This window comes from Apiospora kogelbergensis (assembly GCF_038363985.1).
Source record: "Apiospora kogelbergensis strain CBS 113332 chromosome Unknown utg000002l_segment0_segment0, whole genome shotgun sequence".
NCBI classification, from domain to species: Eukaryota; Fungi; Ascomycota; class Sordariomycetes; order Amphisphaeriales; family Apiosporaceae; genus Apiospora; species Apiospora kogelbergensis.
Genome location: NW_027117419.1, coordinates 76592 through 91323, shown reverse-complemented (window position 1 = coordinate 91323; position 14732 = coordinate 76592). Strand labels below are relative to the sequence as shown.

The 14732-nt window shown below is 51.7% G+C and overlaps 3 protein-coding genes across 3 annotated transcripts; 1 reads left to right on the top strand and 2 right to left on the bottom strand.

The window, feature by feature from the left end:
* Positions 1–2738: 2738 nt before the first annotated feature.
* On the bottom strand, positions 2739–3065 carry PG998_002934 (uncharacterized protein; the record flags this gene model as incomplete). Its single annotated transcript, XM_066869752.1, has 1 exon — positions 2739–3065. The coding sequence occupies one exon, from the start codon at positions 3063–3065 to the stop codon at positions 2739–2741; it is 327 nt and encodes a 108-aa protein (XP_066733502.1).
* Positions 3066–3942: 877 nt separating this feature from the next.
* PG998_002933 (uncharacterized protein) lies at positions 3943–5718 on the top strand (the record flags this gene model as incomplete). The annotated part of the gene is made up of 1 exon (XM_066869751.1): positions 3943–5718. One exon carries the CDS (start codon positions 3943–3945, stop codon positions 5716–5718), a length of 1776 nt encoding a protein of 591 aa, XP_066733501.1.
* Positions 5719–11029: 5311 nt separating this feature from the next.
* On the bottom strand, positions 11030–11951 carry PG998_002932 (uncharacterized protein; the record flags this gene model as incomplete). The annotated part of the gene is made up of 2 exons (XM_066869750.1): positions 11030–11395; positions 11445–11951. 2 exons carry the CDS (start codon positions 11949–11951, stop codon positions 11030–11032), a joined length of 873 nt encoding a protein of 290 aa, XP_066733500.1.
* Positions 11952–14732: the final 2781 nt, after the last annotated feature.

The following is a 14732-nucleotide window of genomic DNA, read 5'->3' as shown; positions in this document are numbered from 1 at the left end:
AGTCAGTTGGTTTTCGCGAATGAGGTGTTCCTCTCGTGCCTCTGCCGCCTCTGTCTCGCGTTTGAGCCTTTCGATCTCGCGTTTGAGCTGTGCAACCTCAGAATCAGTCAGACATTGGGTATAAGGCTGTAAAGCTGTGCGAGTTGTTCGGTAAGCCCACGCTGTCAAGGATGGTCGTTGTGGCGCGTAGGTATAGTTCAAGATGGCTTAGAAGCTGTGGTGAAGTTGGAGGCACGAGTTGTGGGTAGCTTGCCCTGTTGTTGAATGATCGAAGTTCAATCTTCCGAGAGATTACAGTGCGGAAGAAAGATGCTGATTTCCTTGAGACCGACCTGGACACATTTGTCCGAACGCATCAAGAAGCAAGACCATTGAAATCTTCGAGGACAGAAGCATATGATAAATGGCAGCGGGGGTAGCAGCATGCAATGGCTGGTCCGTGAAACAGCGTTTGGCAGATGCGAGAGGAAGTGACGGATGAAATTAGAGACGTAAGAGGCCGACGGAAGATGGGCGATATGGGCTGGTCAGAGCGTTAGCCTTTGCATCTCAACCCCATAATGAGGCGCTAGGGTGACAGTCCTGGGGGCAGCAGTTATTAGCCATTTACTCAATGCAAGCTGACACTAGGTTCAACCACTTTAGTTCAGTAGTGGCTGTCAAATATCCCAGTCGTAGGCAGGCCCCAGTACCTCGAGTCGAGCTACATAATGGTAGCCTACCAGCACGTAGCACTGAAGGACCTCTGTCTTTAGTTAGCGGCCCCGCAGAATGGTAAAGGTAGAAGGGCCAGAGCTATGATAGCTGCTGTGATTTGAGCTCAGAGTCGCTCTCAGTAAACAAAAGATACACCGAATATACGAAGTGCAGTATAATATCGGATTTCGTTTTACTAGAGCAAATGAATCGTGGAACCATTCGAGGCAGCACATTGGCCTGTTGTGAGTGATGAAGACGAGGAAATGAACGAGAGGGAATTGGGAGGACCTAGAGCTTAGCGCTTGGTCGTCTCTGCAATCGCTGTAGCTTGTGACTTGATCGCTCCATTAGGCTGACTGTGCGGAAGCCCCAATGTTCCTTCCGATTTGCGAATCTTGGGGATTCGGAACTGGACGCAATCTACCTTTTCTGTATGTTCGTGTTGGCTACCCCACCATCGTATATATCTCCTTAGTGAGCTCACGCGTCTCCAGTGGAAATAGAGCTCTTGTCATTTGTAGATACAGATTCGTGATTGGAAAGATGCTCCAATAGTAAGACTTGTCGGCCCGCGCTTTTGAATGTACGTGGATATGCCAGCATCAGGGGTGATGCTGTGCTCTGCCCTCTGCGTAGTATCCACGGTAGTGGCCTGAAATTGGACCATCCCAGGACAGTCTGTCGACGACGAACTCTATCATCTACTTTCCTTCTGCGAAGCTGTATTATCATATAATGTCATGGCCCAGGAAAACAACGACTACGCACAGAGTGGGATATGAAATCATTTGGGAGCTATGTCCTAGTGTACATCCGGGGGAGTTGGCTTGCATGAAAGCTGTAATGGCCAACTGCTGTCGCATCTTTTTCCACTTCGTGCGCCAGTAAGCTTATTGCGACGTCTTTATGTTTTTCCCTTTTCTTAGTTGCAGCTGTGTCGGCCATAGACTAGTGCTCTATCCAAGATGCTTCTAGTTGCTCTTTCGTCAACTAACCCTCTCATCGTTTTCATGCTGCCTCGAGGGCGAAAAGGAGAGCGTTGGTCATTTTATCACTCCCTCAGATAATCGACAGCAAACTATTGCTGAATCTACGTGGTCTAATGACCTACCTGAACACTTGAGGGGACGCAGCCAATGCACTACGGTAGCAATGGCCCGATGGTTGTTAGCGCCGGTCGGGCGGGGTCACACATACTCGGCATCGCCAGCGCAGTAACGTCGCGGCGTACAGCCACGTACCTGAAACGCATTGTAGCAGCGATAATGGCTCGAAGAGAGGTACCAGAGAGGATTGAAGCATTTGGGGAAACTGTTTACCAAAATACGAAGAGATCTTCCAGGTAATTGGAGAACTACGCACCGAAGCGACCGAGCCACGACCACACCTCAAGACAACGACGAGTACAACAACAAGCACCGGTAACCTGCGGGGAATCACGAAACAAGAGACATTTCCGGATTTTAAAGCCTTACCAACCCACTCCTGGGTCCAAACCTGATCCTGTTAGACTTTTGATGTGCTCTTGTACCTTGGGGTATTTTGTCAATTGGACACTGCTTATTCTGATCAGCTCGTTTTCTAATCACGAATGCACGCCTAGTGGCCCGAGTTATCGCAGCAGTGTGCTAGCGGCTCCAAGCATGGAAAGGGCGGTTATATGAAATTTTGCTACATCACTATATCTCTCCTTCAAATGATGGGGTAATTTAGAGATATCATTCATAATTAATTTCTACCTTTTTTACTTTAAGTTCAGGCACACTGAACGGGAGCGACTCGTTCTGCGATCCCTCTGAAAAAGAGTCAAATGAGAACTTGGATAGCCATTGGGCACGAACATAGGCGGCGGCCTAAGTAGTGGGTGCCTATGTAATCAACTCTACACAGCTCGGACGACGTGCTATCTTGTGCTACCTCTAGCTTTCCTTGCCCAACAGCGGGTCGGCTGGGCATACCTCCAAAACATCACGATGTTCTTCAAAGATCCATCTGAATCCAGGGTCGAATCTACCAAAACGTGGAAATCCATTCCCTCATCATTGTCTCTGCAGAGCATTATGCTCTCTCTCGAACTTGCCATGGGCAAAGTCTCCGAAAGCAACGATCTGCAGGGAGACCACCCCTTGAGGGCCAAAAATCCATACAACGAACTGAACAAACTCTTTCCGAAGATGGCCCAACAGTCTGCCTGTCTGCAAATCAACTCTTTGCTTGTTGAGTGCAGGAGAGGTCTCCCTAGCATCCCTTTCAGCACCAAAACCAGTCCAAGAGGACAGCGATTCAGTACTTTGAGATCCTTTGCTTTCAGATTCTTCGGTTTCAGAGGTCGTACCGAACATCGATGGGCCCCATATTGCGATCATGTCGTGACGATGCATGCAGATGTCGTAATCGACAGCCAGCCGAAACTACCACTACCGCTATGGGTGTGAGCTACACCTCTAAAAAGCAAGGAGGCGGGAGATAAGCAGCGGGTGGCCCCGACATGCAGACGGGAGCTAGCGGCCTGCGGGGGCGGCAGGAGGCTGCGAGGGCTGGCGGGTTGTGTGCATTGGCTAGCTGAGGACTTGCGGACGACTCTACTCTGCTTTTCTATACATACCGGATCAATCGGCCAGCCCAGCAGACCGAATCACGCATTAATTCGGCTCTGCGTGACCCCAGAAGGAACCGTATAGGGGCTCGGTGACTGGCTGAGTCGAAGCTGCCAGGCCGTTGCTGTTCCGATCAGTAAAGCCTCGCCTCATCGAAGGGTGTACATCCCAGTGGCTAAATTCCCTTTTCATCTTGCCTAGCATGAGCACAAGCAAGCAGGTTTATTGCCTGCAGATACTAGTAGCATCGATCCCAGATCGACAAGTCGGGTTCCGCTCTCATCTAAGAGCGTTGATCATAGCGAATGGCGCCGGAGTATCTCTTCATGCACTCTGCAATATTAATAGTTACCCCTCAATCATTGGACTTGTACCATACGCTTGCATCTTCCGTGTTTAGTCGCCTGCAGCCACCAAGCACCGCGATAAGCATGACGCATTGATATTAGAACGCAGTATTTCCAACGGAATGCAGATATAGCAACATCAGGGTATTTACAATGTCCTCTGATCCCCGCTGGCCTTCTTGGCGGACAATATAAGTAGGTTTAAGACAATCGGTAGGCATCCCGAGTGATGTATAGTTGTGGCTGCCATCCAAGCCTCTGTACTAGGAAAGGAAAGAAACAGTCCGTCTCACCAAGGGATGTCACTAGCAGTAGACAACAGTTGTCTCAGCCTGTCGGCGCAGTCTCGCCGCTTGGCCTGCGATCGCTGTCATCAACATAAGCTCAAATGTGAGCGAGATGACGCGGGCTCGATCAATGGGGCGGCTGAATCATCGCTGCCGGCATGCAAGAGGTGTATGAAAGCCCAAGTGCTGTGCCAGATTTCTTCCAACAACAGCAGCAACAGCAGCAACGGCAGCAACACAGACAATAGCAACAAACGAGGTGCAAAGCGAAAAGGGGTGCACGCCGAGGATGGAGAACCCCATGAGAGGACCAGATCAGCAGAGAAGGTATTCCCAACAGCCTTTCCGAATGACGTCGCCGTATCACCTGATCCAGCCACTTCATTTGGTCCCAGTAGCGCGGCCGTACTAAGTACGGATGAGGCCTCGCTGTTCAATTTCGGCAGCTTCGACTTCAGAACAGGTGACTTCACCGGGGGCTGGGTCCCTGCTGTGTCGCCAACATCGGCACTGGCGGGTACTGCTGCTCCTTGGATGCAGAGTGTTGCCGCCGAAGATGGTAAGCTAGCACCGCCCAAAAGTGTCCGACACAGCTACGTCGAAAGCTTGGACTTGACACTGTTTGGCGACAATCCGACGTCCCTCCAGAGCAACGAAAGCAACAACACAAGCAGCGGCCAATCCCTTTTCTCTCCACAAACCCCAGCGCCTTCGACGGCGCTCTCTGCCGAACCAGACTTATCTTCCTTGGCCAACGCCATGCACGACGACTGCCGAAAACGACTTCAAAGTCTACACATGACAATCTTCGGCGAGCTGCACAGCCTGAGCGGGGCCGACATAGAGCACCTGCTCTCCGGCAGCTACGCTACAGCCAGCCTGGTGCACCCCCAAGGTGGTGGCCGCTGCGATGACAAGGGTAGTTTCGTACACAAGCTACACGTCGCGACGGAGAGGCTGATCGAGCTGATGCGGGTTCTGGACATGGCGTACGCTGCTGACACTCACTGTGGCCACAACCCTGCAACCTACGCATCGTCGACACAAGCATGCAGTGCTTGTGATTCCATTCCGTCCGGACTCCACCACCAGCACTCGGTGGCACCTACGCCCTCATCCCACCTGACCTTCTTGGGATGCCGCAGGAACAGCGGCACCTTTTCTTCATCGACTATGCCTCCTCCGCCCATATCCTCTTCCGCTCTCGATCTGCCCATCATCGCCTCTTTCCTGACCTGCTACGTCGGCCTCATGGTAATCTACCGCAACGTCCTAACCCAAGCCCTCAACTCTCTCCGATCTACGGAGCAGTGCCGTCACATCCGGGCGCGACAGGGAAGTACAGGGCCGACGATCGCCGGCAGCTCTTCAGGCAGAAGCAGCAGCGGTGGCGCGGCAACTACTGCATGCCACAGCTACCACGGGGGTAGCAGCAGTAGCAACGCCGTGCAGCAGGCGCTGAGGATGCGCATCCAGACAGAAATGCTATCACATATGATTGAGCGAGTCGAGGATGCGTGGGATTCTGTCCAATCGGACGAGTATGAGGAGCCTGGCCGTGGGGAAGACAGCCACAGCAGCCACAGGAGTGGCATGAGACGGCAGCAAGAAACGACGAGCAAGGTTTTGTTTAGGAGAGCGGGGACAGCAGAGTTACTGCGGCAGATGTTGGCGTACGAGGGGTTCCAGGTAGGTGACGAGGAGGGTTGGAAAGCAGGACAGCGGTATATTATGGCGTTGCTTAAAACGATGCGAAAGTTGTTAAGAGAAGGTAGCTTTAAACAATAGTGAGCCTTAAAGTTAAATGAACATTGATAATAATATGAGGGGAATATTGTATAATCCTTTGGTCTATATTAGTTAACGTGCGTCACCCCCATGTCGGCCACCCCCCCTGTTGACTGTCCAAAATGGTCCCACGACGTCACACCGCTATTTTCATATATCCTTTTCTTTCTCGCCCAAATCCTTATCGATTCCGCTGAGATCCTAATGGCATATTTAACAAGCACGAATGGCTCAGTATACTGAAGACGATGTAGCTGCTGCCATCCAGGACATCAGGAATGGCAAGCCAATCCGTCGAGCTGCCAAGGATTGGGGGGTCACGACAACCACACTTATCGACAGATTGAGAGCATCTAACTCAGCAGACGTGGCTTTGGCCTACGCGTGAGCAAGCGGCTCATCTGCGGCTGCCGTCAATTCTGGACTCTACGTGTGGGAAGTACCACGTGTTCTGGCATGGATTCTGATTAAGAGGCATTCTCAATCCTACGGTCCGCCGTTCGAGAGGCAGACCAGCAGAACGAGGTCATCCGGGCTAAGATCCGGTTCTGGATTACCAACCCAGAATTGTTCCAGCAGCGCTTCCGCCCTCGCGCGTGAACAGCCCTTTCGGCGCTGCTTCCCGGCCCCCCATTGAGACGCTGGATGATTCCGGCGCGCCACTGACTCTCCCTGTCCTAAGCCGTTTTAGATGCCTGCAGAATTTCATGAGCGATATTTTGACCAAGGACCAGAACGAGCGCGTGAGAATGTTCAAGACATTGAAGGAGGGCATCCGAGTATCTCAATGCGTCATCCAAGGTTTTATTCCCTCTCGAAAGGTAGGGTTGTCCAAGCCCGAATCGTGACTTTATGATTATTATGGAAAGGGGACCATTACAATATCATTGCGGCCGGATGGGCAATATCTCCGCATTTCTCTGCGAGCTTATAGTATTGTACAATACGTACAGACTTCAGACCCATGTATCTACATTCCACCATAGCCACGATGTCCGCTTCTGAGCTTCTGACTCGGTCTATAAAAGTCCACCCGTTTTCAAGTTCCAGATCACCAAGTTTCAGCAGTGGAATGCCAAGGTGCTAGGCAACAACCTCCTCTACACCACTCCTATGACCGAGTTCTGTCCCCAAGATTCCAATGCAGCTACGACAGGGGCCATAACTAGTCATGCCGCGTACAGTAACAAGTGCCGATATCGCAAAGTAGATATAGTGCGCCATTTCAGCATGATCTTCCGTAGAGCAATAACGTGGGTACATGGTAACGAATGAATCCATTCCGCGTTCCTATCAAGTTGCCAAGTTGGCATAGTCAATTGTAGCGCACTGTGGCTAGTGAGCATAGCCACCCCCTTGGCCCGCCGCTACCCGTCCAATACGCATACCTTTCCTTACATACTCCAGGGTGTAAGTATATTTCTAGATATACTGTAGATATGAATCACATATTCTAGCGCTAGAAGATGGAGCCGTCACTCATTTTTCCTGCTTGAGATAGCCTATAAATGACGTCCGCTTGCATTGGTGCATCACTATAGACCAACTCTTCAACAAATGTTGGTGACCGAGCCAAAGCGCACATGACGTTGACGCGGAAGTGCTGGGCGGGATGCTATCTCGGCATTGTGTCTTGCGACTGCTAGGTTTCGAAGCAGTTGTTCCTCGATTTCTTCCCGAGTGGTGTCCGCCTTCTTTGTCCCACCATACAATTGTATATTTTGGTGGCAGCCATCATGACGTGAGCGGGAATGAACAGCTCGAGATTCATTTCTTCCCTTCCTGGCTAGATAGTCGTATTTACCTCCAATATCTACGAGGACATACCGAATCGAGCTATGTCGATGGTGCGGGTACATCCTGCGGGTGCGGTGTTCCCGCGAGTGTTCTCGTCTGGGCCGGCGCGAGTTCGGATTTCTTGGCATGGACTTGTAATAGCTTCTTTTTGCGTATCTCTTGTCTGCGGTAATGCGCGGTCTAAGCATCAGAGATGAGAAGATGGATGAGAAAAGGGGAAAGAGAGAGAGCAATAAGAACTTGGTGCGGAAACTAAACGCAGCTCATGTTCTAGTGCGCAAGGCAGAGACTGATGTTTCCACCGCCCCGCTTGTACCGTTCTGGCAGAGGCCGGTCGTCTCGGAGCCTGAATCATCCAGCAGCGTATTCTCTATCGCCGTATCCCTCGAGAGCTCGAAGATCCTCGCGCGCTGTTTCTGGTCCTGGCTTCGTAGTTGCCTGCAGACCTGTTGGCCCTACTGTTGGAGGGCAGAGTCACACAAGGTCCCACCCAGAGAGAAAGACAGGCCTACGAAGTATCATTGAGTCAGTATAGGACTTCCACCACCCTGGGAACGTTAGCCAGTGACCACCTACTAGAAGGATCGATGACATCAAACTCCTCCGCCACTTTTTGCTTCAGATGAGACAAACTACAAAAGGAGCCAGTTCCCATGGGGATGGGCACTGAGCATTGATTTCGAGGGATCGCCCTTGAGAAAGAATTCACACAACATGATGGAAACACGCAGTGTTGAATCCGGTTTGATAGCAGGTCAAAACCTGAACTCGTCAACCATTTCCAACCAAACCACATCAAACCAACGATTTCAGCTGACTCAAACCATCAAACCGAGACTTTTATTAATCAGTTTCAGTGCTGTGCATAAATCACTGAGTATCTAACTTGTGCACGACATTTCCATCTGGTCATCCCACTCTTTCTCTGAATACATCTTGAGAAAGGTTTCACGGACCTCTGGTAGAGCGGTTCGTGGCAGGTCTTGTAGCGAAACACTCGAAGGTCTCCAGTGAACCTTGATCGTTTCTAGCGTGCCTTTTTTGCCCACGCGCTCATCAGTGAGCTTCTCGTACTGATAGAATCCAAAGCTCGCCCCTGCTCGATGGATAAAAAGAGTTTCAAGCTTCATACCGTTGCTACTGTTATTGTCATTTTTATGGCATTGGTTCTGGGTTGCCTCCGTTACCCATTTCCCAGCGAGCCTATCGTCAGAGAGAGATAATGTTTCCTGGTCGCCATAGAATGGCGCATGATCCTGGTGAGGAAGTGAGTCATCCTTGTCTCCGTCGTGCCAATCTTACCCCTTTTGCATAAGTGGACGAGTGCCTGCTTGCTCTACTCCCATCGGGAGTGGAGGTTCCACGAGAATAAATGAAGAACTGCGGTGGCTTTGGGTATTTATATTCTATGCGATTCCCTGCCCAGGCGGTCTGGTATGGGACAGCCCTGGAGGCCTGAAAACACCGGCGCTGACGGTGTAGCATCGTAGCCGTATCATCCATTGAACGACACACGATATCGAGGAGGCCTCCATACGAGAAAGATGATTGTGTGCAACCAGAAACAGGCTTTCAAGTGGGCCTGAATTCCCGTAGTCCTCTGCAGCACTCTATGATCGACCAGCCCGGCACGACCAGGTACTATATAAACCCGTACATCCTTCATCAGATAGAATCACTTTCTCCTTTTCTTTCTTCACTTTCCTCAACCGCAAGACCTCCATAACGATTTGCACCGCCGAAAACATCCCCATCGACACTATTCAAGAAGCACACAACCTACCCATCATGGCATTACCGCGGACCAACGACTCATCTCATCAGTTAGAGGAAGATTATTATTCCTCGTGCTTCGACTTCTCCTATTATGGTATATCCCTTGAGCTTGAACGGCTAGGCAGTGAGGGTATCCTTTCTATTCTCCTGCCGTGGACATGGAGCAGTGAGGACCTTTCGCCCTATGTGTTGGCAGGTCTGCCTTTCCTGTCGTTGGTTGTGCGGCAGGGCGGCTATGGGTTCCCCGTGCCGCTTGTTTGGGACGAGAAGATGCAAAGTTTCAGCGGGTATAATGCCATGAATCGAAAATGGGTGCGTATAACTTGTGGTGAGATGGCTAGGATGTTGGATGACCAAAACGTCGGGGTTGTGATTTCGGGATAGGAAGTGAGCAGGTTACTGGCCCACAGGGGGTATACATTGGCAGGTGTTGAAGCTAGTTGGCTACACTGAGACCAATGAAGACCCGAGAGTGCGCAGAAGACCCCTCTGCGAAAAACAAGAGCTCATAATCACCCTCGGAAAGCAGACAACGGCGGCAGGTTGAGCTGCGCCACTGCCGGCGACGACTGAATCGCCACCTTTCGATGATGTCGTTGGCGGAGCCCACCGTTATGGAAAGTCGCGAGAGAATCCAGGGGAATGAGAGGTGATCCAGGCCTTAGATAGAGAAGGCAAACGGCAGAGGTGCGCATAACCATACTGCAGCACTTGGAGATCTCGAACAGAGACGTACTACATAGTATGGGAAAAACAGTATGCAACCGGCCGCAAAATTGTTGGTAAAATATCGAAAACGAAGGGTGGTTGCGATTGTGACCATTGCATGGAAGCTATTCAGCTCCCGTGCCAAAAGAGCATGAATATTGGACGGTGGAAGGAGGTTAAGGGGGTGGCTGGTGTCAGCCACAGGAAAACACGGCTGTGCCATGTGGGGGCGGGCGGGCTACCTGTTCAATTACGAGCGAAGCACAAAACATCAACAAATGCCATGATTAGCTTCTTATCCGACATAACGACGTGATTGAAGGGCACGAAAAAGACGATTATCCGTATCACGCTGACAATGCGCCGCATAACATACGCCGACGACCGACAACATAAGTCAAAATCCGCACTGCATGGCAACGAACACAACAGGTGCGGGGACAAGCTCGCAACTTGGGCACGGCAGCAAGATGGCAATTGCTACCAAGAATACCAGTTGAAATGACCGTCACTTCGGTATTGCAAGAGAGACGGCAGCATAGTGACACGGTTGCTATTCACTGTTTCGAATGAACAACGAACCCCGAAGCGCTCCGGCGCACAGTGACTCCTTGAGGCCAATGAGGCTACCCAGTCCCCACGAGACCAGTGGTACACATTGCCACGACCGACCTGCACGCATCATGGCGATAGACGTACCCCACCGACGATTCTCTGCCCGATAGCCAAGCAATACTGCGTGGTCCATAGCGAAAATAATAGACGAGGCTACAAAAGGCCAGCGCAACGCGATTCCGCGCCAAGAGGTTGTCGTGTCTGCGAATGGCGCTACCCACTCGACACTATTCCCAAGGCCCCCTAGGTAGAGTTTATTCCGGGGAAACCGCGCTTCGGTGGTAAAAAAGACCTTCTCCTCTGCCAACTCGTGCCTGGATTTCTTTTTTATCACAACATTGCCGACGGGCGGGGCGAGAAAGACGACACCGGTCCAGGAGCCGCTGTCTTTGCTCTGACACCAGAGCGTGGCCTTTCATGAGACAATGGCAATGTCGGTTCGGACTCTCGAATTTGTCGTATCCGCGACTAGGATCTCGCGGTGCACATCGGCATCGCAGAACAGCGTGCTCTTGCCGTGGTCGCTCGACCGTGGCTCAGGTCCCGTCTGCGATGGCCACCGATGGGACCGGAGTAAACAAGATGGTGATTTGATAAAGGCTTGCTTGGTGTACTGCGGTACGTAGGATTGGCCTTGGTGGAAAATGCTATCGACAGTACCGTTCCAAATACCATGGATCTTCCGAATCTGGCGTTCCACATCTTGATGATTCGGTACTCGTAGTAGCTTGAAAGACTCTTTGCAGAATATCAAGTCCATACGGGTTTGTCCCCTCTTTAGCTATCGTGTTCGCTATATTCATCAAGGGTCTATATATGTGACCTGGCACCGTGCCCAATTTCATCTCCACATCGTCTTCGAGACATCTGTCCAGATTGTGGAGAATGGAAATGATAAATCCACGACACCTTCCGGAGTTCTCGGCTCGGTAGGGTTGCATTACTCTCTGTGGATTCTGGGCTTGCTCATACGAGCGAACAACTCTCCGAAGGTGGGATTCGAGATAGACTTCCATATGCGGGTTTCTCCAGATGCCTGACGTTGCGGCACACTGGTCAAGGAAAATTTCAAGATTCTGAGCCGCTCTGTCGGATTGAAGAAGGTCTTCCCAAGCATCAGACAGATCAACACCCAAGCCCAAAGTTTGATTAAGGATATCGATGTCAATGAGTCCAAGAATGTGAACTCCATCTAATACAGAGGAGATGATTGAACGAAAGTAATACTGAATTTGACAGGCGCCCTGGGTGCTTTGCTGTTGCGTGTCCATGGAATGGAGCTGCGGTTCCTTGGGTTCCTGCGTCTGCTCCACAGTATCGAAATGTTGTTTTGCCATTGAATGAGTGCCTACCACTTCTAGGAGGAGGGAGGCAAGAGTGACAGAGAACTAGACCTGAAGATACAGGGTCATATATCTTACTGAATACTCCTTCGCGAAACTCAAGTCGTTCGACTCATTTCTCGGATATACATCGCCACGTGCCATTATTGTAGATGGTAGAAGGTTCAGATGAAGCAGATGGACTCGAGCAATTCTTTTCAAGGTCAACGGACAGATCGCTTTGAGTATACAAGGCAACATTCGATGCTGATCACTAGGATTTACAAACCAACGGTATGGGTAACATCGGTATTTGCAGAAGAGTTGCTGCAATCAAGCGCATCTCAACAGTTATTCCGGTAGGCGACTTAAAAGTAGTTAGAAAAGCTAATAATTGTTGATAAACTGAACTAGTTTATTTTGCAGAAATTGGTGTTCCTGAGAAGTCTCATAGCCGGTGGTGACTTTGCTTTGTTCATTTAGTGGAAGGGCCATTTCTAAGTATGCAAAAGGTAATGCGAAACAGTTGGAATGTCGACGCTAGGAGATGTCGTAGACAGACAGAGGCTCCGCCGCGGCAGCGGGAACTGCTGCAACATACTCGGGATCGGTTTCGTACTCGGCATCCGCGTCGCTGTCTATGCCAGCAACGGCATTCGCGTCGTCGCTGGCGTCCGCCTGGGCCTCGAAAGGGATGGCTTCGGCTTGGCCGCTCGATCGCGTCGCTCGGCCGTGGCTCGGTCTCGCATGGCACGCGGCTGATCGTCGAAACTGCGGCTGTCAGCAACAGAGCTGGATACACTCCACGGAACGGTAACCGGGACATGGGGACGGACAATCCTGTTGAGGTCCGGCACGCGCTGCCCGCGTGGGACGTGCATCGCCGTCTCCATCCGCTCGTGTGTCGGGTTCCAGTACGCAAGCGCGCTGAAGACATCGCAGAACCGCCCGAGGTCTTTTGTCTTGTTCTGCAGCGACAAGCCGCTCTTGCGGACCTTGTCTTTCTGCGCCTTGGTGTGGGCCATGGCGGAGGCCTAACTACTAATACGGTTCGGGCCACTTGCTGGACCCTCTTGGGGTATATTCGTGGAGTGTCCATGGAGCTACAATAGCGTCCCGCGTAACGGTAGATATAGCAAGTGCTGGTTTGCGGGTGTGAAATGGGGATGACATAATGAGCTCGAGTTGGGCGAACGTCGCCAGGGGAGTTGCCGATCCGGTTCCGAACCCATGTTGGCGAGAGGACCCCGGGCTAACTTCTCTTCGGCGTGTCTTGAGGAGAAGTTCTTGCGCAGCAGGAAGATTGGGCAGTTGGCCCTGAAGGCGCGGGGTCGCGAAACGGCGCCACGCTAATGATGGTGTGTTCAAGGGACCTGACCCGCTAGTCGCACTAGTGCGCCATTGCTACTTCCGACTCTGCACTCCAATAGTACGCCAACAGTGCAGTCAACGATGGAAGCCAGGACCGGAAACAGCCCAGGAGAGTCTTCGAATCTCGACAGAATGCAGCAGAAAGGAAGCAGCCGCTGGATTATACTGGCTCCAGGTCACCTGCCTCCCTGCGCCGGAACAGTACAAGCGGAGCGGGGGAACATCAGGCTCTGGTTCCATTTGAGATCGGCGCACTTCGGGAAGGTACAATAAGAGACTACGGTCCCGTAGACCAGAATGGTAGTTTGGCCTCCCAGTATCCTTTCTGCAATTACTCGGTGGGAATTGGAGAGGCCTGAAAGTGCCTCGTGTGAGCCAGCAAGTGCGCCACGACCAACAACGGGACGCGGTAGTATTCAGTCCGGTTCCGTCCCCATTCGCTCTGCATCTGCTGCAGCGTTGGCTTTGCTCCTTTGGACCGGCGGCGCCATCAGCAGCTCTGCATCCTGAGGTCTACATCTGCCCTACCTCAGCTTAACCAGTCTAGGCTGTACATTTGAGATGCCTAGGACCGGCTACGAAGAAGTACTTCCTGCTCACGCAATATCCTACTTCGCAAGTTGAGCTGCGTGTACCGTACTGCATCGGTCTCTGATTGACAACTGTACCTTGAGGTACGAGGCCACCAGGGCAGGAAGTCGCTTTAGGTAGCAGATCAGAAACAGATGCAAAGAACTGAGTTATGATACTGGTAGGTACGAACCAGAAGAGCTGCATTGAGGCTTTCGGGTACAAGGAGCGCATGCTACTATTTGAGTACCAGGGAGAACAACCAGATGCGTTTCTGCTACCTGTCGTGAACGGACCGGACTAGCCCAAAGCAACGAGCCACAGAAGCACTTCGGCAGCTACGAGGGGCCCATACACATTGGAAGCGGTGGAATTGAGTCGTCGGCGAAGTCCAGCCGTGGGGTCAGAAGTTGTGCTAGCCGTGCCAGCCAAAATCTACCACGAAGTGGACGGCAAGGGTCACCAGCCGTATGGGTATTATGAGCAGTATGGCGGTAGCTACGGCGTGGTAAGCGGACAGCGAGAATGTCTCACACGCCCATAATGTACATACCGTACAGTACAGTACAGTACTCCAAGAAGCCGTAGTAAAGGATTTGACGAGAGTCACCATGACGACCGCGAAAGCGCACTTCTACCGCCCCAGCACTGGAAGAATTCGGTACTCTGGCATGGGCCACGTCCGTTTTCAGACGTCCGCTGGCAACCAGCATGTCAATGGGCGCTGGCAAGCGGTACAAGCGCTGCGAGAGCCGCTCCTTCAGCACCTACTGCAATAGGGTAGGCGTCTACGTTGCGTATGTACGGGACCACAACTACACCGGCATGGAATGTGACGCAACATGGTTAGACCGG